Source organism: Ambystoma mexicanum, chromosome 10 (assembly GCF_040938575.1).
Source record: "Ambystoma mexicanum isolate Mex_15411 chromosome 10, UKY_AmexF1_1, whole genome shotgun sequence".
NCBI lineage: Eukaryota > Metazoa > Chordata > Amphibia > Caudata > Ambystomatidae > Ambystoma > Ambystoma mexicanum.
This window is the reverse complement of record NC_090932.1, coordinates 137867735-137892054: the sequence shown is the minus strand read 5'-3', so window position 1 is coordinate 137892054 and position 24320 is coordinate 137867735. Positions and strand designations below refer to the sequence as shown.

General features: G+C 43.8%; 1 protein-coding gene across 4 annotated transcripts in view; it reads right to left on the bottom strand.

Moving 5' to 3' along the window:
- ZMAT4 (zinc finger matrin-type 4) overlaps nucleotides 1-24320 on the bottom strand; it is a 2593958-nt gene that overhangs the window by 195730 nt on the left and 2373908 nt on the right. For 2 of the 4 annotated variants that reach the window (XM_069617626.1, XM_069617627.1), the window contains one exon: nucleotides 8664-8739. The exons of the other annotated variants lie outside the window; for them this stretch is intronic. In XM_069617626.1, the coding sequence (XP_069473727.1) occupies nucleotides 8706-8739 (34 nt within the window). In that variant the 3' untranslated portion in view covers nucleotides 8664-8705. The remainder of the gene's footprint in view (nucleotides 1-8663; nucleotides 8740-24320) is intronic. 4 annotated transcript variants of the gene reach the window in all.

Sequence of the window (24320 nt, the reverse complement as noted above, 5' to 3'; positions counted from 1 at the left end):
GCCCTGACAAAGGTTTCAGAAGTTAGCATTTTCCTATTTTCATCTAATCGTGAACATTTTCATAAATCACTTTTAGATGGATAACAACATTTTACTGTCAGGATAATTATGTTCACGAAGTGAAACATATTCTAACGTTGTTTTTTGCATGAGCTCCCAATGTGTTCATTTTTGGAAACATGTATGTTGCATTACATAGCAAATTTCAAGAACTCAGCACCACCCTTGCATCCAACATCACCTGCAATGCCCCAGGGCAACAACAGACCCTGAAGCCTAAACCTTCAGCTCCCTGGTACACTCAAGAACTCATCTTCAACAAACGAACCATCAGAAAACAAGAAAAATCTTGTAGTACATCCATTTTTACCTTGCTCAAGGAACACTGTGTTGCATGCTTACTACTAATCACCACTGCTAAGGCCAAATACTACCAAAATACCATGGCCAAGGCCACAAAAGAAAGAAGAGCCCTCTTCAAAGTGATCAACCAATGTTTCAACCCTCTGCCTTACCCAGCCGTACCACATCTCATCGAAAAATCCACCACTATCAACGTATTCATCTCCATGATCAGCATGATCCACCAAACACAACGAAACACTACAACTGACAGCACAGTACACATCCCATCTTGCAATGTGAAAACACAGTGAAAATATCGAGGCTGAGTACCCCAAAAGGAAATACACCGAACACGGGTTACTAAGGAACATACAAAGATCTTTTATTTTATACTGAACAGTTTCAATGGACAAAAGTAACAGATAGCTATCGGCCCTCAGTACAACACAGCGAACTTCAGCCTGGTTTGGTGTGCTCAGCGAGTGGGGCTGTACATTAGAATAGTCCCACTTTATATACGTTTGCGAACATGATGTCCAACCTTACTGCGGGTTAATATTCCTCTAATACATTACTGATCTAGGGTTCATGCCGAGTTCACACATCTGTAGGCTTTGGGTTTGCCTTTAATACATTTGCTAACAAGTCTACACGGTATCAGTGTATTTTAGGATTTATCATTAAGTCTTCTTCAAACATTAATACAATGTAGTTAAACAAGTGTTCTCAGTTCAGTATTTGGATACATTGTTCTTAACATATGCTCGCGGATTAGTTTCATTGGCACGAGTAATCCTTTATACACAGGTCAGCGAAGGACAAGGTCTCAGTTCACGACCCCAACAAGTAGCCTGCAGTTATATATTAATTACACACAGAGGTCAAGACGGCCATGTTATATTTTGGAATGACATTGTCCACCATTTTAACTCACAGGGTGACTTTACAGAGAGAGAACCTAAAATGGCGGATTAACCTAAAATGGCTGTTTACATTGATTCTAAGGTCAGGACCTTGCAACACGGATTTCTTCGCAAGTGACTTACAAGCAGCTTGGCATAGTCCAATATACATATATTCATTGCAATAGGAGGCACAATATAATTTCCAGTTTGACAGCAAAACCACAACTACATGGACAACTTTCAAGATACTCATTATGGAAGACCTCACTGTCACCCTACCATCCCTCCAGGACACAAAGTACACAGACAATGTCCCCCCTATTTCGGTACTCAAGATCCATCCTACTGAGGTACCCCTTCCTTTCCTGAAATCAACAACTCCCTAACTCAGGGCACCTTCCCCTTGATCCTCAAGACTGTAAAACTCATCCCGCTTCTCAGGAAACCAACTCTGAAACCTGATGACATCAGGAACTACCGCCCCATTATCTGTCCTCCCTTTCTAGGTATTGAAATGTAGTATCCATGCAACTCCTCCAGCATATTGAAGGCCACAACTTTCTTCAGTCCTACCAATATGGATTCAGACCCAGAAACAGCTACAATCAAGCTGATCGACAATGCCCTTAACTTCTGAATGATAGCCATTCTTGCTTCCTGGTTGTCCTTGACCTCTCAGCACCATTTGACACAATAGACTATCAGACACTCACTGACAATCCACATCACTGCATGGGATCAGCAAGATCATCCTCAGCTGGTTCAAATCGTACCTTGCCAATCGCTGCAAGTTTGTACAAAAGCATTTCTCCAGATCAATAACTCCAGCCATCTCTGGTGGCGTCCCGCAAGGATCAATCTTTACATGGAGCCACTTAGAACCCCCTTGCTCAACACAACATCCACGTAGACCAATATGCAACTGACACGTACCTCTACCTTAAGATAGTCTCCATTAAAGACGTGCACAGGCTCACGGCCTTACTCACATTGATCCAGTCATGGATGCCCGGTGCTTACCTGAAGCTCAACCCCTCCAGGACTGAATTCCTACTATTGACCAACAATGCTAGCATCCTAACATCCAGGCCTGAATTCCTACTATTGACCAACAATGCTAACATCCTAACATCCAGGCCTGGCACCCTGATATGCAGCTTGAGTTCTTCACACCCAAGCTGCACACCAGCACCTAGTACTCTGGGTTCTACATTGACAGACACCTCTCCAAATGTTGTGTTGAGTCGGACATAGGAGATGGACCAGAGCACATGATTGAGCATAAGGTTTACTTATAATTAAATAAAGTGCCTCTAATCCTATTTCTAAGATGCAGTCCCTATTCTTTAAAACAACAAACATGTGCTCATCAGTACGTCTTAACAAAGACACTTCTGTCCTCTATCAAAATCTATTCTAAATCTGCCCTACCACTATGAAAGAAAAAGAAACTATAAGTAGTAACATTTGGATAGGGTTACTCTCCCTTAGGCAAATTAATGGTGGATGATTTTCTGACATCCATTCCCCCCCACCAAAGAGTTCACAAAGTCTCTCTCAGGGTTCCAGTTCATCTAGTCGTCTCAACAACAAAACAGATGTCTCTTGGCAAAACAAAGGCCTTATCAGGCAGTCTGAACATTTCCTAGTATATGCCCTCTTCAGGGAGGTATTCTCCTTAATAAACATGACAGGTACTTCTGATCTAGATGGATCAATAGTAAAAAAAAATAAAACTCTCACTTCATGCCTGTTGGCATATTTCTACTTGTGGGCTCATGTAGGCAATGTGCCTACTTAGCCCTGCTTTGTTTCATGCTTTTCTCACCCCCTCATAGGGTATTTGGAATACCAACACATCGTTGACTATGGGCCTGCTCTGCCCTGTTTTGTGTCGCTTGTCTCACCAACTACTGGGGTATGTGGATTATCATCCGGGTCTGGGTTATGGGCCTGCTAAGCCTTGCTTTGTTTGTCGCTTCTCTCACTCCTGCTGTTTTTTTTTTAAATGTCCAGCAACGTGTGGGCTATGGGACTACTCAACCCTGTTTTGGTTGTTGCTCCTCTCAGCCCCTCCAGGGGCATTTAGATGATCAGCTGAGTGTAGGCTTCAGCCTGCTCAGCCCTGTTTTGGCTCTCTCAAATCTCATCCCCTCCTGCTGGAATTCAGATTCCCAGCCCAGTGTGGGCTATGGGCCTGCTCATCACTGCTTTGATTGCTGCTTCTATCAACCCCTCCTGGGGTATTCAGATTTTGGGGTTTTAGAGTCCCAACCAACTGTGGTCAACGGGCCTGCTCATCCCACTTTGGTTGTTGCTCCCCTCACCCCCTCTTGGGGTATTTGGTTTATTGGCCTTGCATGCACTATGGGCCTCTTCAGCTGTGCTTTCATTCTTGCTTCTCTCACTACATCATGGGGTATATGGATTATCAGGCTGCCGTGGCTATTGGCCTGCCAAGTACTGCTTTGGTTGTCGCTTCTCTCACCCCATCTTTGGGTATTTGGATTATCAGCTATGGCCTGCACTGCCTGTTTTGGCTCTCACTTCTCCCACCCACTTCAGGGGTAGTCATTTTCCAAGCCCAGTGTGGGCTATGGGCCCTGTCAGCCCTCTTTGGCTGTCTCTTCTATGAGGAGTCAGCAATGAGAGTCAGCACACCATTTTCATTTTGTGGCTAAAGACTTTTATTAAATGAAAAACGGGTTTGGAAAAATGCCTCTCTGACCCTATTCTAAAGAGGAGTTTCCCTACCTAAAAAAAACCCCAAAAAAACAACTAAGGGTTTGTCTTTTTTGGGATGTCAATAACTGAAAAGCTGTCTTTGTGCCCAATACATCCTATCCCGACTCTCACACTATAAACAAAGCAATAAAGGGTGCAAGGAAATGTCTTCAATCTGATATTAGCAAATAAAGTGTTCACAACTGAAAATAAGAATCACTCTAACAGAAATGTTCTCCAAGGTGGAAGACCTTGGATCCAGAGAATGTTCCCCTTACCCTGGATTCTTAAGTAGGATGGCAATTGTCTCTTTTACTAACAATTCCTTTGTGTCTCTCCTTGATTCATATGGTTCCTGTTTAGGGAAAACATTCTTTAAAAGTGCTTCTTTAATACAAGTTTCTCCTCTGTTTATAAAACACTGTCCTTCTTTATTATGTATGGTGGTATTGCAAATCACCTATTATACTTCCATGCAATAATTCTTTGTGTAATTCCAACTTCCTGGTGTACTCTCCTGCCAGGACATCTTATGCATTTCAATTGCATGGCATATTTCCTTTGTCAGGACCTCTTATGTGTTTTGATTGCCTGGTATATTTCCTTTGCCAGCACTTCTTATGTATTTCACAGTTCCTCTGTATCACCAAAATTGTATGTTCTGTTCTTTATTTGGTATATATATTTTGTGCTCTGAAACACTTGTGTATGGGCACAATATAAATAAAATATCAATTCAATTCAATTCAGTCTGCGGTAATATTCACTAAAACTTGCCCCAACCTTACATCTCATGCATGGGTATATAGAATATCAGATGGGTATGCCTGCTCAGCCCTGCTTTGGTTCTCACTCCCTTTTCACACCCCCTCATGTATCCAGGGTTGAATTCCCTTCCCATAGATCAAACCATGATGTGCCCAACCGAAAAGTAAAAAGTAAGTATGTTTTTCCAATAGCCAAGTTCCCCTCAAGTTATGACACAACATTCTCTCCAATCCATAGGTTCTTTTCTTGGCAACAAATAGGACTTCTCACTCTTCAAATCAAAAGTTGATATGTGCACAAATTGCTTGTTTGATAAACTAAACAGACGTCTTCTTACACAACACAGTTTTGTTGTGATGGTTTAACAATAGTTCAACAAGCACACCGACAGATGTACAATTTTTGTTTTGCCAAAACCTTCTACTTCATTGCAAATACTTCAATTTCTTCCTGGTCCACTTGCCTGTCAAGACTATCTGCTAAGTTTCACTTTCCTGTTCTACTCGCCTCCCAGCACAAAACTCCTACAACTACTATCAGTAATTTTTACTAAGGCTTGTTTTAAAACTTCAACACTTTTTTAAACATATTTTTCATTGGATATTCGTAAGATACCTACATAACAAGTGGTTTACCAAGGCATTTCAATCTTCAAGGGAGAAAGTCATATCAACAACTGTTCCATGGATTGACAATGTACTTCACACTGATTCACTGGGCCAGGCAATGTAGAAAATATTTCTCTCCCCTTGATAATTATCACCAGGATGGCTTCTTTTCTGACAACTTTGGTTTCCTTTATATGCCTTTCTTTGGATTAGGTAATGCTGGAAACAATCTCCTTAAAAAAGTAATCTCCCTTTCTGTTTATCACATGTATTCTGTTTGAACATTGTTCTCTTTTGGCTTTGGTAATAGTGGTTACATTATTCTTTTTCACTTTGTTTAACTATTGTTCTGTCTTGGCTTGGACAATGGTGGTTACAATAGTTCTTTTCACTCTTTTTAAATATTATTCCCTTTTTATTTGGAAATGTTGGTTACTATGTGTCTTTCACTTTCTTTCTTAAAATAAGAATTATGCCCAAATTGCCTTAACTCATTAGTTCAGTATTCAAAATCATTCTCTTGTAAGCCAGTGGTCAGGTTTGGAGTGTCCTGGGCTCACCAAAGCACAGGTCAACTCACCGGTTTTCTCACACACCTCCTCTGGACCGCTGCTAGTGTTCTTGCTCTCGGCAGTGAAACCCAGGCATTTGAAAGCTTCTGCAATGCTTCCATGCCTCCAGCAATTGGAGCCACCTTCACTCAGGTTACACTCGGGTGATTGCCACACACCAGAGCAGTACGCAGAACTGGCAGAGCCTCTCTCTCCCTCCAGGCAGCCGGTTTCTTTACCGCTTCCCGCTGCGCTCTTTCTGCATTTCATAGGATTCACAACTTCTGTCCCAGCTTTAACACAGCGTCCTGCTTTCACATAAGCTGTGTCTCTGACTCCTTCACCTTCTACAAACTGCTTTTTCCACTGCTTCTCACTGCTTTTGCTGCCCATGATGACCTGCATCTGAAAGGGACTTTATATATTTAAAAATCCATCTCAGGTGTGGGTCATCAGAATCACTATAATGCATACTGCAGTTATGTGCCTTTGAACTTCTCTTCCTCGTTCCAGTACCTAGGGCATCACGAGACTTGAAGTTCTTAATGCTCTTATTTAGTTTAAGTTTATTCAATTTGTTCTGCTTTAATGATTTATCAGATGTATACTGGGGGGAGATTTTTAAAAAAACTAATAGTTGCTTCTTAACCTCACAATTCGAATACAGTGTAGAATTACGATAATCACAATTAAGTATTAATTCCGTTATTTTTACTTCCATATTTACCATATGGGTTTTCACACTTTTTATTTAAGGGAAGTTTGGGAGGGAAAGCTGTATGATGACAACAAGCCATAGATAATCAGGTATTAGGGAATTCTCACCATCATAAGATAATGACTATTGTGTTTTTTCTGGCGGAGTCCTCACATTCCCTTGATGGCCTTCTCCTCCCATGTGATCCACCAGTTAATAACACCCCCAGGGTCAGGATCGGTTAGTGGCTGCCTTCACCTGGCCATATCAGAGGAGGCTTTTGGCTGGGATTCACTGAGGAGTCTGCAGGATTCATTAAACTCCTCTCTGGGTCTCCCGTGTTGGAAAGGTAGGACAGTGATGCATCTGTTTTGGTATAGGGCTGCTTCCCTCCTCGGTGGCCCTTATCTCATCAGGCTCCACCTATTTGTTGAAGCAGCAGCATTTTGCAGGTTGCCATGGGTCTCCACCCACCTAGTTGACTGTGTAGTTCTTTGGCTCATCTCTTCCTGGGATAGAGTGACACCCTTCACTATGCGCTCCTACAAGCAGGCGTTTCTCACTCTCCAGTAGATTGTTTCCCCTTCTATTGGCGTCCAGCTGTCTTGATGTCCCTCCCTAGAAGGGAGGTTTCCATTGGTTCCAGTCTTCCCAAACGGCAACAACAAATACAGGTTAGAAAAACAGCCATCCACCTTAAAGGGGCCCTGGTTGCTCTGCGAAATTCACATATATCCAAAAGAACAGACGACGTTGAAGTAAAGTAAGGCAAAATAAAATCATGCTTGGAGATTCCTTGTTCCCAGAAGGGGGTGGTCACCCCCAGTGGGATCCTGCTTTCCCTGTCCCCTAGGATGGGTCTTGCATAGTGGGCCCAATTCCCTAGTCCCAAAGGGGTGGGTCCCCGTTGGGGGGAATGGACTCATTCCCTGGATTCATCAGACTGTGCATGCATGTCTATTATATGAGATAGATTAAGCAGGTCACATTTTTGTAAGCAGAGCAATCCAGTCTAACAAAACATCCAGAAATAAGGCTTTAAAAAAAACTGGAATACATAGGGTTACGCTGAAAAGATCAGTACGTGTTCATACAGGAGGCATATATATGACATACTATTGTAGCCTATAACACAATATGGTCACAGCCTTCCCCTCCCTCTTCAGACCATTACTCCAACTGAGAGAATTACTGACAGTGGTGATAAGTCACCACACAAGAATATCTACATCATTAAAAACACAATTTATTTAAAATTGCACATGCACTTAAGACAGAATTGAACATAATATTTAAAAAGTAGTTATTTAACTTTTTTTGTCCATTTTTTTCACATTTGTGCAAAGGTGCAAAGCAAATTGCTTTTTTCTTGGATTAGTAAAATGCCAGTCGTGCTATAAAGTGCTTTGTTTCAACAATACAATAAAATGATGATATGTTCATGAGGTTTGGACTGCATCCCACGAAATCTGGTTATCAGAGGTGTAATCCACTCAAATAACAGTTTCTATACTGATTCCACTGATTGTCCCTTGTTTTACAGGAGGCTGAAAACTTCATCACATAATTGTCACAGTAGAGTGGCAAGTCTAGATACGCTGAAATGGAAAAACACATAGATTCCTTGGTTCAAATTTATTCTGGATGTCTATTTAGTGGATGTGTTGACACAGTTTGTTTTGGCACTTTTAGGGAGATCCGCTCGTCCAGAAGGACTCACTTTTACAGATATATGCTGGCCTTTGTCAGGACAGAACATGTAATTTCACAGGAAAATCCATTCTCTTAAAAAAACCCGTTCCCTTAAAAGCCATTGCTGCAAGACACAACAAAGAATACATAAGGTGGAGATGTAAGATACTGATGCTTTGCATCATCTGGTTCTTGAGGTTGCTACTGACCTACACCTTGTTCCTGAATGGGAAAGTAATTTTTTTTGTTAAAGTGATTTGCTTGCAAGGGTGCCATGAATTGATATAACTCTGTGAATGGCAACACAACTATCATGAATAGTCTGAAACTGAATATAATTTCTGTCATTGTATATAATAGATAACATACTAACCTCGGCCTTCAAATTGCTGATGCCTGGGCTCCAAGGCTTGCGCTATTCTTGATTGCTATCTTGACTGATATCTTGTCTACAAAATAGAAAAAAGGTGTATCCAGTCACCTTATTGTTTGCAGCACCAACACCTACAAATTAAGCATTTCTAGTCATGGCAAGACAAACCTCAAAAGTGGTACAAAAGGAGTAATAAGTAAATACACTCCCTATTGTTGCCTACACCCCTAAATGGGTGAACCTAGATGTGGTGCAAACAAAGCCAATGGACAGGAGCCACCAGATCTCTCATTGGACTAAAATATCACATTGTATGAATAATGTTGTATGTTTGTCTTAGCGTGATGCATAATGATATCGCCTCACCCCTATATCTATCCCAAATAAAGCCAACGTAATGGAAGTGGTGCTCCATTTCACTTACATTTAGGACAATCATATCACTCACACATATCATATCATGGGAGGCTTAATGTGTAAAGACCTCATCATAGTGGGCCTGCAAGGAAAACAAACAGTCAATGATGTGGTCCTTAGCAGGGCAAGGGAGCCAGGGCTGCCGAGCGCTGTATTGTGTCACCAGCCCTTGGTGGTCCTGATATGGAGTTTCCTTACACAGGTCCGTCGTGGTACTCACCGCTGAATAAAGCTGAGCCAATCACGTGATGTCGTAGAGCATGTAGCTATGCGTGCTTCCAGGACAATGCTTAGAGGATATATAGCAAACATGGTGGCCATCTTGGAATGATCATTTGTTATGTATCACCACATTTATATTGATATTCTGGATCATGCTACTCAACAAAATGCTGGTTATACATAATCCATGGATAACTGTTGATCATGCATCAATTATGAGAAACATATGTCAAATAAGTGCACCTAAGAGCCAATGTTGTCCATAATGTGCTTGAGCCACAACTGAGCTCCTGTACCTCCCCCCACACATAATATGTTGGTCAACCACTGTGTCTGACCATTCATCACAAATGTGTTGGTGAACTGCCTCCTATTTACATTATTTTAGTTGATCGTTCTTCCTAAACACCCTGCTTAGACTAAATGGTCATGAATGGTTGAACCTCAATCCTAGAGAATGTACCTTTGCATAAATAATGCCCATTCTATACTGGTGTTGAGGCCACTGCTTACCGTGTTCAATCGCCTTATCCATTCTTATTCCATTTTACGTAGAGTATCATCCCTGTCACAAACCCGTGGGTGTGCTTTAGCTATCTGAATATTGTCTATTGTGTCCAATTGTGTGTTTAAGTAGTTCCTCATTACTTCTATGCTTGCCTCAAGGGGGATGCTTGTACACAACGCCTTGATGTCTACGGTTACTAGGATGCCTTGCTTCTCAATCTTGATTTTTTTCTGTGATGTTAATAGTCTTGGTCGTGTCCCGTATGTGTAAGGTCATTTTTTGTGATGAAAGGTGAAAGAAAAAAATTGGCGCATTATGAGAGAGGCTCCAAGACAGAGACAATGGCGGGCACAATGGGTCTCCCCAGTGGATGCACACTGTCTTTGTGCAACTTTCGAAGATTGTAGAAAGCTGATGTAACCGGATGCAATTTGTTAAATAATCGTTTTTTGTTATTATCAATCCGCCCTTCTCCCGCAGCATGTGCTGTGAGGCTGGCTATTTCCTCTTGGAGAGATGTGGTAGGGTCTACTGACAATCTGCAATAGTGATTAGTATTTCTCAACAACCTCAAAACTTCACTGTTGTACTTTGTTCATTTCTATAACACAATCCCACCCCCCCCCTTATCAGCTCTTTTTTTTTACAAACTCTTGGTGATTGTTCAGTTATTTCACTGCCTTGCGTTCTTTTTTAGTAAGGTTATCCCCAGTAAAGCTTTTTTCAGGATAAACATCTCTCTTGCAAAAGTTGTTTTTGCTAGACATATTGAGGCTGGCGGGGAATTAAACATAGAGGTAGGCTTGAGCTCTGTGTTTTACTTTCTCATAATCAGCTTCCTCCTCTGGACTACTGTCCCTAACAAAATATTTCGATCTAAGGACACAGGAAAACCTTCTGAGTTCTACCTCTGTGAGAAACCCATCTGCAAAAGAAGTGGGGATGCAACTAGGCCTTTGTTTAAGACATTGGTCTCATCAATAGATAGATCATAAACCATCAAATTGAAAATTGGAGCTACCATTGCTGATCATAACATTCAAGAATAGTGGGAACCTCGGAGCCCAGGCATCAGCAATTTGAAGGCTGAGGTTAGTATGATATCTATTATATACAATGATAGAAATTATAATTGGTTTCAGTTTCAGACTATGATGGTTGTGTTGCCATTCACAGATTAATATCAATTGATGGTGGCCTTGCATGCCAAGCACTGTAACAAATAGGATTACATACCCATTCAGAAACAAGATGATCAGTAGCAACCTAAAGAACCAGATGGTACAAATTGGCAGCATCTTAGATCTCCATCGTCCGGGTTGTTTTTTGTTTTTTGTGTCTTGAGGCAATGGCTTTTAAGTGAACGAGTTGTTTTAAGAGAATGGATTTTCCTGTGAAATTACATGTTCTGCCCGGACGAAAGCCTGCATATATCTGTAAAAGTGAGTGCTTGGTTGGGCAAATCTCTATAAAAGAGCTGAAACACATAGTGTCAGCATATCTGCTCAATGGATTTCCTCAATGAAAGGGAATCAAGGACGCAATGTCTTTACCCGTTTCAGAATATATGGATTTACCACTCTACTATGACAATTATTTAATGACGTTTTTAGCCTCCTGTTAACCAAGGGTTAATCAGTGGTATTAGCATAGATATTGTTATTTGAACAAACTACACCTCTGAAAAACACATTTTGTGTTGTGCTGGCCGATCTTCATGAGAATATAGGCATTTTATTGTATTGTTGAAACAAAACACTTTATAGCAAGACTAGTGCCTTACGAACCCAAGAACAAGGCATTTTACTTTACACCTTTGCACAAATTTGACAGAAAAGTTACACACACAACATATTTAAATAACTACTTTCTCTAATTTAAAAAAAATATTATGTGAATTCTGTCTTAAGTGTGTGTGAAATTTAAAATAAATTGTGTTTGTAATGCGAAGAAGGGTGAAGATCTTCTTGCGTGTGACTTATCACCATTGGGAGTAATTCTCTAGGTTACAAAAAAATGATCTGAGGAGGGAGGGGAAACATGTTACTATATTTTGTTATATGTTGCGAGATGCCCCCAGTGACAGCAGACCCCCCATGAACAAATACAGTAGGGGCAACCCCTGTGGTGTTTTATACTATTATAGCCTCCAACGCTTCAGTGACATAAAGTCATCAGTATGGCTCTGCAGATGTGCAGAGGTGACATCACTGATTTCCCAGCAGAATGTAAGCCTCGGCCCAGGGACAGCATTCCAGTGATATGTTGAGAGAAAATCCTGCATTTCTTTGAAGAAAAATAAACTGCTAATTTGTAAAGAAAACAAACTAGGAAGATCAAACATGAGCCAGCCAAGGAAACATGCTTCCCATAAAGTCTTTAATGTCTTTTTTTTTAGTGTTGTATGGTTGAATTACAACCTTTAACACAGTACAAATACAAAACATAATTATATTGCATACATTAATAATTGATACAAATCCATTAAAAACTCTGCAGAGTAAATACACAAAGACAAACATGATTAATAGCAAACGTATTAATAACAAATCAGCTATTCTTAGGCAAGTACAAAGTACTTTGTTACATACAAATCATCCAGTTAATTGTGTATCACTTCTTTACAAGTATCATAAACAGAATTAGGTAATACTATTGGCTGTCCCGAGCGCTCATATGACCAAAACTGATCTTACATAATGGATCTGATATCACTGAAACACTTATATTGTACCTCATAATACGATTCAAGAGTGCAACACAATGTTAACAGATGATGACTTGTTTCCAGACAATCTTAACATAATCTACATATTTTCAGGTGATATGGAATGCCCCATCATGCCCCTGAAATCACCAGTAAAGGGAGGCAATTGAAACGTATTTGCCTTATAAATCGTAAGTCTCTGTTCTGTATGTTTTATACATAATTGTCTATTATTACAAATATAAACGATTGCCTTGCATACTCCAAAATGTTTTTCCCTGTAGGTAGGTGATCAACATTTTGCAATCAATCCCATTGAAAAGCTTTTTTATTTGCCCAATAATTTCCCAGATTAGGCAGCCATTTTATCTGCTGATGAAATTCCTTACAAGATGTAACTAATACATTCAGGGCCTTTGATGCTCTATAAATATAATTATCCAATCATGCACATAAGTCACCCAATATGGTGTTCATCTGCAGTCATAAGTATCAGGAGCCATAGACTTTGTTTAATTTTGTAATGGATGTATAATTTAGGCAACCCCAACTCCAATCGTATTAAATTCGACTCCACAAATTGCCTTCTAAGGCCTTCAATAGTGTCGTAAGGCCAAATAAAAATTCCTCCTGAAGGCTAAGTATGCACATACAATTAACACAAAAGTAATCAGGATGGTTGTGCACTACATTTAGTGTAAGGGACACTTGGGAAGGTTCAAAATGCACAAAGTGTAACCATTGTTATTTCTTGTTTCGGGTTTGGTCCTTATCCTTCCAGCCATCTTATCATAACTAAATAAAATACAGGCAGTATATGTCCCAAAGAAACAAAGGGTTCCACAGACAAACATGAGCTTTTAATTTCAGTCTGTAACAAAGTCTCAGTCGCTGGTGATCTCCTGGGCAATGTTCCAGTGCAGCGACTATACAGTGGTGTAACATTTTGCTCGTCCTCAATTCTGATGGTTGATTCTGTAGTTGGGTGTCATGCTGGAGCTGGCCTTAAAATACTGCCCAGAGCAGTTGTTAGACAGGAGGCCACCCTAAGGACATAACATTGTTATTTCTAGGCCTCTCATCAGTTCTCTCATTTGGGGTCATTGTTTATTAGAATCAGAACCCAAATTTCATGTCCATAGCTTTTCTCGATCCATATTGTATTGCTACTTCTATACCTTGCGGTTTGCTTCAGGATATTCCCCAACCAATTCCAGAATACCACTTTAATTTTCTCTCCTGCTCTTCTATCATACGTCTAGTCTTCTTTCCCTCCTCTTCCGCGTTCCTTCTCCGGATGATTTTACTCTTCAAATCTTCACTCTGATCGACCTTCCATTAAATGTCTCCTTACTTTGTTCAGTCCTGGAATCCTAGTTGTTCATCTCACTACCTCCAACTTGAATTCTCTTAGCACCTCATCATTAACTTCTCTCACCAGCTCTCATCAGCTCCTCCTTAAAGACCTCTATGGCTAGAGTTAACATCACAATCACGTTCTTAAAAATTACTGGGTCCAATCCTCCCAGTGATCTAGTTCTCTCACCACAAAATCTTTACTCTTTCTCCTGGGTCTTCCACTTTCCAGCCTGTTGGGCCTTTCACCAGAGCCTGGCTCTATATTATGCCTTTTGATTCTCTCTCTTCCCAGCTTCCTTGGTATTTTTTGCCACGTCCTGCTGTTTCTCTCTCTCTACAGCTTCCTGAGTCTTTTTCTCCCGAGCCTTATGGCTCTTCAATCCAACCTTTGAATGTAAGTGTCCCCAGAAACGCACCCCCATTAGTGAGAGGCAATAATGGACACACCCCAGAAGGGGAATGAGGCCAGGACCAAGTGCGGGTAAGATCAAAATAGCTTTATATAATTCAATATAGGTCATGCAAAGGACTCTGCAAACTCCGAGAGCGCTCTGTCTGACAATAGCAAAGACAGTTATTTATATTACAAATACACGTCATGCATGAGGTAAGCTATAGGGGCCACAGAGTCTCAGGGATTGGGTGGTGATGGCTAGTTGGTATACAATGTATACAGTTGCTTCTCCAGGATTGGCGGACGTTGGTGCTGCGCCACGTGTGGCGGGAGGTCAGCTGGGCTCATCGGGATGTAGCGCTGGGCTGGACATGCCTTGTAACAACAATTGATAGCTAAACTAACATTTGCCCTTTTGGCCACACATTCCCACCCATTCATCACACTTCATGTGTCCTGTTGAGTTGCAACTCTTGTAAGCGCTGACCTTAGATCAATACATGGCCAGGAACATTGATATGCGGTCTGGAGTGTCTTAATACATCGGTTTGGGAGGCACCTTAGGTTCAAACAATCAGGTCCCATGGGCGTAGTCAGGGGCATGGGCGGGGGTGCTTGACTAACCATCCTAGGAAATTTCGGTGAGGGATGGTATTATGATCTGTTGGTACACGTGTGGGTGCCCCCCTTTCTAGGGTCATTAACTCGGGGTCGATGGAGGTACTACTGACCCGTGGAGGGCATGTGACCGGTGCCTGAAAGGCAGTGGGATTTAGGACCAGGTAGCTCGTAAATCACAGAGTCAGGCTGTGGCCGCCTCTGACATGGGGGAGGCCCCTCCTTTCCTTTTGCAGAGGAAGCCTTGCCTTCCACTGCTTCTCGGGACAGGGGGTATTGTTTGACACGGGGCAGAATTGCTCCAGGCTTGAGATTTATTTTTACTGGTGTAACCCCGTGCAGTAGCCCTACGTCATGGGGACCCGCCGTCCACAACTGCCAGGGTACTGACTGCATGTCGTCATTAAAGAATGAAGGTGGGGCGCCTACCACTGCCATCAGCTGTATTGGCACCTGTCTTTGCTGTATCATTATTTCACAAGGGATGGCTATTTCCATGATTATTTCTCCATCACTCTCTGAATCTGTGAAAAGCTCCTCATCTGACAGATCTTGGAGTGCAATATCAGCGTTTATGCACAATACCATGTGCCACTCGCAGCCGTGCATATCCATTGCAATTACAACAATTGTTTTGGCTGTGATTTGTACGGCATGTATGTCCACTCACATCACTGTTCCAGGCACTATCTCGGGGCTGGCGATTGGGTGAAAGACAAATTCTGCTGGTACTCTCCATTCTAGCTTCTTCAACTCCGGGACCACCGTAGCTAATGTTTTTAGCCCATGAATGAACATATCTGGGTCCACAGGTATGCCGTGCACCTCTGGGCATGTCGCTCTTGAATATATCACTAGCATGGCACGCATAGGACACATCCCTGGGGTTGAGCACACAATCCCTCCCCTTTTTGTGAACGAGATTGTCATGTTCAACTTACTGAGGAGACCCTTCCCAGCAGGTTCATGGGTGATTGTTCATAATACAATAGGGGTGCCCTCACTGTTTTTCCCCCCACTGTGACGTCCAAATCTTCTGTGTAAGGAACTTCGACCACCACCCCAGAGAACCCCTGCGTCTCCAATTTATGATTAGATAGCAGAAACCGGCCCTCGCGTATACACGATTTTTCGGCTCCGGAATCTACCATAAAGATGAATTGTCTGTTTCCTATATCTGCTCTTATCAATGGTTCCTCGCTTGCATTAAAGGTTGTCGTTATGATTGGGCACTCAAGTGCTCTCTGTTGGCTGTCCTATGCTGGAAGCCTAGTTGTTCCCCCTTGGCTGAAAATGTTATCTGAAACTACCGCTACTCCTCCATATGGGGCAGGTGCGCTGTTAGGTGTCGTAGTAAATGGGTTGTTTTGTGTGTATGGTATGTGTTCACTGCTTTGTGGATGTTGTTGAGTGTGGTGTGCTCTTTCCCTGTATTGTTCTTGCCCTCTTTCGTCTTGCTGTTCTCGTCCTCCGTTCCGGGGCAACCCATATGGGCTCCCCAGATGGGATGCCCGTAATACTGATCATCTTGGTAACTTGTGTTAGGCCTACTCCTGCATTCGCGCGAGAAATGTCCCCACCTCCCATAATTCCAACAATTCCCTAGCCCTCCTTTGGGTCCTGGTCCCCCATTTCTGCCATTACCTCCATATCCCTGTCCACCCCCTCTTCGCCCCCTGTAGCCACCTCTTCTGTTGTTGGGGTGCCATGCTTGCCACTGCAATCCTCCATACTCCTCCTGTCCATTCCACTGCCTTTGCCCGTTGTCTGCCCACTTTGCAGCCATCTTCCCCTGTATCGCTACTAATCCCCCCTCCTCCTCTTCTGGGTCTCTGTCGTGTGGGAGTGCTGCTACAGCTGCTGCGACCTTCACTAGTTTCGTTTGTACTAACTTTGCTTCGTCTGCCAGCCTCTTTTGTGCCACTTCCTTTTCTCGTTCCTTAATTCTTTTGCAATGGTGCACTATTATGCTCTGTATCTCTGGCCATCCTTTCACTTCAATCCCTGCTATTTTGTCAAGCGCTTTTTGCACTTCTTTTGGGAGCCCTCTCTTTATTATGAAGTAAAACAGTGATGTTGATTGGTCATATGGTGTACTCATTTCAGCTCTCCCCATCTCCTGTACCCGAAAAATGTAATCCATAACTTCTTCCCCATCATTCATAGTGCATTGCATTACTGACTGTAAATCTGGCGTGTCTGGGAATGTTTCCCTCAATGCGTCCCAAACGCGCGTGCGCACTGTATTGAAGGCAGCACCATCATGTCTGTCACTATCCAACGTTATTCCCGGGAAACCTGCTTTTGTCCACACCCTGTCTGATTGGTCCCCCACTGCTGACACGAGTAAACTCTTTACATCTCCAATGGCCAAGGGCACCCTGTGTTTCCCAAAGGCATATATCCATTTGCTGGCTCCACCTGATAGCGGGGGCAGCAATTTCAATACGTTTTTTATCCATCTGTGCCCAAGGTATGTAATTCGGTCTCCCCGCCCCCCGATGTATTAGTGGGAGTTGTAGTCGCCCCTTATATCCTCTCCCAATACTCACCTTTGTTCCCTTCTTCCCGACCATAGCTACCTTTCCCATCCTGTTTCTTAACCTCCCTGTCCATTTGGCTCTAGTGTCCTCCCTGGTGGTGTTTCCTCTAATTCCACTAAACTTCCACCTGCTGCTATTCCCAATCTCCCAGCTTCCTGCTCATCTTCATGTAGGTCACACCACAGCTCCTCTCTCCCATCACCTTCCACTCCGTCCCCCCCTACACTTCCTCCTATATTGTTCGCTCCTAGTTCTACTATCTGCGTGGGCTCCTCTTGTATTCTGAATAGTATCTCCCTTTTCTTCCATCCTTCCTCATTTGACTTATCTAAGGGGTGTGAGCAGAACAATCGTTCTGACCTTGTTGTGCTTGGCTCACCTTGTTCACATATGCTTTGAATCCTTGACAACTCTTCCCTTGCTATTGAGAGTCTGGCGTCTAAATCTTCTGTCAATTTACATATGTTTTCCGAGGGGGTACTCACCTGCCCATTTGATCGGGGGCACTCGTATGGCGGTGGCGCAGTTGGTCTTGCTGTGGGTGTGGGGGTGCTAGTGGGCACGGATGTGGGATCACTGTAACCTTCAGCGGGGGGGTTTGTTTAGAAGTGGGTACAATCGAGTCACCTCTATGAATCCCTCTTTTCCCTCGTCCTCCTTGCCACCCTCTGCTCGCGCTGATGGGGTTGCCGTGAGGGCGGGTTGATCAAGTGTGGTGTCTATTTTCTTTGGTGGGGGTATTTCCTCAAATAATCGCCATAGATCTAGTATCTCTCTCCTATTGTGAAATTGTTTCCCCTTGTATTTTAGGAATATACCGGTGGCTAGCATGTCCAGAACGCTTTTATCAAAGGACCCTCCTTGTGGCCAGACCTGGGGAAGACCCTCCCCCTTCAGTTCCATTACCCATTGGTCATGGTATTTATTTATTCTTTCTGCATGACCTGGTAAACTCTTACAGATGTGTGCTAGGGGTGTCTCCGCTCCCATGCCTAAGTCAGTGTTACTCTGTTTGTTTGTACTAGTCTGTTCTGTCACTATGTGTGTGTTACTGTGTACATGTGGCTTCAACCCCTTTCACGTTACAATAAACAACTAACTTTGTTCAATGAAAAGATGTTGGTTTGTCAAATCTTACCCAGCCACACTTACAATGACCATACCCCCCCTTGAAAAGTGCTTAAAAACAGTGCAATTATATAGTGTCACGTAATTACAGAAGATCACAACCATACAATGTGCACAACACACCGCAGACATTCATCATACCTCAGCATACACATATAGCATTCACCCTCCCTATCTTGCCCTTCGCCTTCTACGGCGACCCCCTCTATCCCTCACACAACTTCTTTTGTCTATATATATATATATATATATATATATATATATATTTTTTTTTGTTAAGACCTTGTTTCTGCCCCGAATTGAGAGGAATTTAGAGAAGAGTAAGAAGAAAAGCTAGTTCTAATGTATTTTCCGTATCTCTTCACTTAGACACCCTTAGATTATCTTTTCACAGTTTTACTTATTCCCCTTATTCCCAGCACTAGTCGAGATAGCACTAAGTGGCGACGCCTTCTACTCCCTTACAGAGTTAGGTTCACGTCCTCTTTTCCCTTTTCACTTTATTGTCCTAATGGCCATATGCAAAGAAAGAGAAAGTATTAGAAGTAAGAAAGTTCCCCTTATATCCCCCACTCCCTTTTCCTCGTTTCCCCTTGTTCTTTAAAATTAAAAATGTTCCCCTTTTAAAATCACTCGCACTTAATACTCACGTGCCCGACTTGATCCGAGACTCTCCGGATTTGGTCCGTCCAAGCAGCGCAGCCTCGTACTCAATGGCCCCACCCGGCTCCGGCGAGCAGTACTAAGGGTTTTTTTAAACGGGACCCGTACCCTCTTGCCCTAACTGCGTTCCCACGTCTCTGCGTACCAGTTGCCGTAGGTGGGCAGCTCTGTTGAGCGGGTGCGCCGTGCGTCTCCACTGTAGCCGGGGTTGTCTCGTGCCAAGGGGACAGTTTAAAGTTAACAAAACAAATCACGCCATTGGGGTCACCGCTGAATGTAAGTGTCCCCAGAAACGCACCCCCTTAGTGAGAGGCAATAATGGACACACCCCAGAAGGGGAATGAGGCCAGGACCAAGTGCAGGTAAGATCAAAAGAGCTTTATATAATTCAATATAGGGCATGCATAGGACTCTGCAAACTCCGAGAGCGCTCTGTCTGACAATAGAAGAGACGGTTAGTTATATTACAAATACACGTCATGCATGAGGTAAGCTATAGGGGCCACAGAGTCGCATGGATTGGGTGGTGATGGCTAGGTGGTATACAATGTATACAGTTGCTTCTCCAGGATTGGCGGATGTTGGTGCTACGCCACGTGGGGCGGGAGGTCTGCTGGGCTCATCGGGATGTTGCGCTGGGCCAGACATGCCTTGTAACAACGATTGATAGCTAAACTAACATTTGCCCTTTTGGCCACACATTCCCACCCATTCATCACACTTCATGTGTCCTGTTGAGTTGCAACTCTTGTAAGCGCTGACCTTAGATCAATACATGGCCAGGAACATTGATATGCGATCTGGAGGTTCTTAATACATCGGTTTGGGAGACACCTTGGGTTCAAACAATCAGGTCCCATGGGCGTAGTCAGGGGCATGGGTGGGGGTGCTTGACTAACCATCCTTGGCAATTTCGGAGAGGGATGGTATTATGATCTGTTGGTTCACGTGTCGGCGCCCACCTTTCTAGGGTCATTAACTCGGGTCGATGGAGGTACTACTGACCTGTGGGGGGCATGTGACCGGTGCCTGAAAGGCGGTGGGATTTAGGACCAGGTAGCTCGTAAGTCACAGAGTCAGGCTGTGGCGGCCACTGACACGGGGGAGGGTGGCGGATGCTTGAAACGGGTCCAGCACGGTCGGGAGGTAAGGCAAGGCTTTGCTGTTTGAACACGTCTTTCTCGAGAGAGAGCCTGGGCAGGGGGAAATGATCTTGCAGCTCTGTGCGTGGCATCTTGCACGAAGCGGTTTTACTGTCGTATGGGTGAGGGGCGACTAACAACACATGGGGTTCCTAAAAGCACTCATATGTATTTGTATTTATATGGGATACTAGCTGATGATCATACTTTTTTACATAGCATTTCACATTTACAGTTGACATACGAACATGAGGTAGTGTCAAGCAGGTGTGTGTAAAGAGTGTATAAAGAGAGCAACACAAGTTATTGGTCACAGTTATCTGCTGTCCAGTCTTTGTATATCTCTTCATTACATGTAATATCGGTTGCACAACTTTCTCTTTACCCATTCTCCTTTATATTAGCAGCGAACGTTAGTCAACAAGGCACACATTACATAAATGGTTTCTGCACTTAGCAAGGGCTTTCGGGGTGGGTATGGGTGCATGGCGCCACGCCGTCTAAAGCTGGGGGGCTTGGTACAGGGGTCAGGTCCTGCAGGGTTTGGGCTGATCTCAGTTACATCCTAGTATTTTCGTTCATAGCTGGGGCAATGATGTAATGCGGAAGGTCAACAGCTACAGTGTCTTATTTTGTTGTTCGCTCACGTCTGGTGACTCGTGAGAACGAGTCTTCAGCGGATCTGCCATGCAGTGGGAGGTGGGGGAAGTGTGGGCCTCTCTGAGCGCGGTCAAGTGGGGGTCACTCTGCAGCGTTCAGTGTTTCTGCCTTGGGTTAGATATGCACATTTCTAGCAAGATGGAGATGGCTTAATACAAGATGGCGTCTATTCTCTGCCACATAACGTGGTGGTGCAGCCCCATGTGTCGGCCTGCAGCCGCCCTGCCGCCTGGGCTCGGGAGGCTGGGGGGCTGCCGATGAGTTATGGGTCTCAGCCAGGGTGGGACATGTAGTGGGAGGGGGGTCCTATTGACCTACCCTTCCCTAAACCTTCTATCTGAACTTAGCCTGCTAGCTCCTCCTTTCCACAACCTCTAGGGTCTCACCACCTGTCTCGTGATCCAGCTCCTTCTGCAATATTTGTCAGCCACCTCCAAATGAGCTCTGTGGTGAAACAGAAGGAGTCATGTTTCAAGGGTTGTGTTAAAAAGAAAAGCAATCAAACAACTAACTTACCCTCTTTCTATGAGGGACATTCCCTATCTAATGTAAGGGTGTAGAAGGAGGGGACTGATACAAAGGTGGCATGTTTGTTGGCATAGTCTTTTATTGGTTAAAAATAAAGAGGAAACCTATCTCTGCCTAACTTTAAAATGGATGTCCCTGCAACTACTAAGGAACTAAGGAATCTGTCAGAATCTGCAAGTAAATGAAAAAGAGTCCACTATTGTGTGTCAACATACCTACCTCTATCCATTACACTAGCAACAAAACTAAAGAGATACTGGATCTTCTTGGTCTATTAGAATGACTCCCTTCTTCTGGAAACTGGGTAATTCTTCCAGTTGCCAGATTGAAACTACACCTGTGAGAATGACTCCCTTCTCCAGGACTCAGTTCCTTTCCAGAATACAATACAATGTTCCAACTTGAGATGGTGTAAAGTTCTCTGTTCAAACTCAAAGTTCCAACTCAAAAATCATTCCTGATTGCCCATAGCTTTCCTCACTATTGGGTTCCGGGATAATGTCTCCCTAATTTTAATTATAATTCATCAGGTAGCTTGTTTCTTTCAGAGTGCCAGAGAAATGACTCCCTTCACTGGGCCTCTCCTGCTTGGATTCATGATACACAACACAAGGGGGTATGGCTTCCTTTCCCTGATATCTCTAGGCTTCATTGTACACAAGACCAGGGGTATGGCTTCCGTCCACTGATCTCACTTAGATTCCAGTTTCACTGTAGTACAGGGAATTACCTTTTTCCCTAGGCCCTTCCCAGGCTCTTTACCACAGTTCACAAAGACTGGGGAATGACTCCCTTCCCCAGGCCCTTCTCTGGCTCTTTGTCACAGTTCACAAAGGCTGGGAGAATGACTCGCTTCCCCAGGCCCTTCCCAGGCTCTTTGTCACTGTTCACGATAGCTGGGGGATTGTCTCTCTAATTATATTTATAATTCTTCAGGTAGCTTCTTCTCAACACTTCCAGGGTGCCGGGGGAATGACTCCCTTCCCGGGCCTTCTCCTTCTTGGATTCATGATACACGACACCATGGTGTATGGCATCCTTCCCCCGATCTCTCAAGGCTTCATGGTACACAATACAAGGGAGTAAGGCTTCCTTCCCCTGATTTTACTTGGATTTTGCAGTTTCACTGTGGTATGGGGAATGAGTCTCTTGCCCGGGCCCTTCCCAGGCTAATTACCACAGTTCACGCAGACTTCTCCAAGCTCTTCTCAAGCTCGTTGTCACAGTTCACAAAGGCTGGTGGAATGACTCCCTTCCCCAGGCACTTTTCAGGCTCTTTGTCACAGTTCACAATGGCCGGGGGAATGACCCCCTTCCCCTACTCTGTCTTATATTTTGTAATGTAGTCCACAATGGCAGGGGCAATGTCTCCCATCCCCTTCACCTTTGCTTTGGCTTGGAAATCTCCCACTGGTTTCTCCCACTGGATATGGGTCCCAGGCACATATTTCTTTCTCTCTCTGCTGTGGGCAGTTCTGGTTCACTATCATGCCAGGCACTGCAACAAAGAAGATGGTTTAAGAGATTATTCTACTTTGGGTGTGGGTCTCAGACCCTTCTTTCCTCTTCTTTGGGTTTTGGAAGTCCTGGTTCACTGCCCTGCCAGCTACTGCCAAGAGGAATATGGCTTAAGAGGCTGCTTATTATGGGTTCTGGGTCCCAGACTGGACCTTCTTTGATATTCCACACTGTGGGGACCCCTCCAACTGTCCTGGCCACCCGGAGGCCTACAGTGTGCTTACTGGTATGCTCTGGTCACTTGTGGGCTTCTACCCTTTCCCAATCAGTTTTCGCTTGGCTTCTCCAGGGACTGCAGCGGCTCTACAGCATTCCCCTGTTCCCGGGCTGGGTGTCTCCTGCTGAACAAGTGTACCAGCATCCTCCATTGGCTGGTTTCCCATTGCTTCTCTGTCTTTGCCCGTTTGTCCTCAGTTGACCTTTCAAAGACACTTCTGCCTGCAGGTAAACATCCCGGTCTTCGCTGTCATGGCTTCTCTGATCTGTCTGGCTTTGAATATCCCAATTCCTCCATGACCTGTCTGACAACATTGGTTGTCCCTCTTCTCTTTTATTGACAGGCTGTTTCATACCGCATCTGGCACAGCTAGAATGCTTCCTTTGGTTCTGTGAGGCCATCTGCACGGCTCTGCGGCTTTTCTTTGTCTTAGTACCAACTAGAGATTTTCCAGTGGGTCAATTGGTTTCTCCTACGTCAAAGTACATATAGAATAATCTTCCTTGCTGGAGCATACACTCTTCCTCATCCCAGTACTTCCTATAATGATAGATCTACTAAAACATATAGGAATATTAAGGATAGTGTGGGTGTCATGGGGGTAGGATGGTGGGTCAGGGTAAGGGTAAAGGTAAGGTGGATTATGGGGATGCCATGTTCTCGCCATGTCGTCATTAGTCCGATAGAGGGTTCCCCCCCATGAGATTTGCCCACTGAGTACCAACCCTGGGGGGACTAACGGGTAGCAGACTCACCACCCTAGCCTCATGGGAAGTGGCTCTCCTTAGGGAAGGAGCAATGGCATCTGGGGATTTGTCACACTAACAAAACAAACACCAAGCATAGATGCTAACATAAAAATGTAAACTCTTTAGTCCGAATCCTATCCAGCTGAATGGCCCTACCACTATGTAAAGCACCTAACTAAAAGAAGCTAAAGAGGAGGCTTTGGGCACTAGCCTCATCATGACTTCGGCCTGCCGGGTTCATATTCAACTTGTTTTCCTAGCAGGATATTCTTTCCAGCCATGGT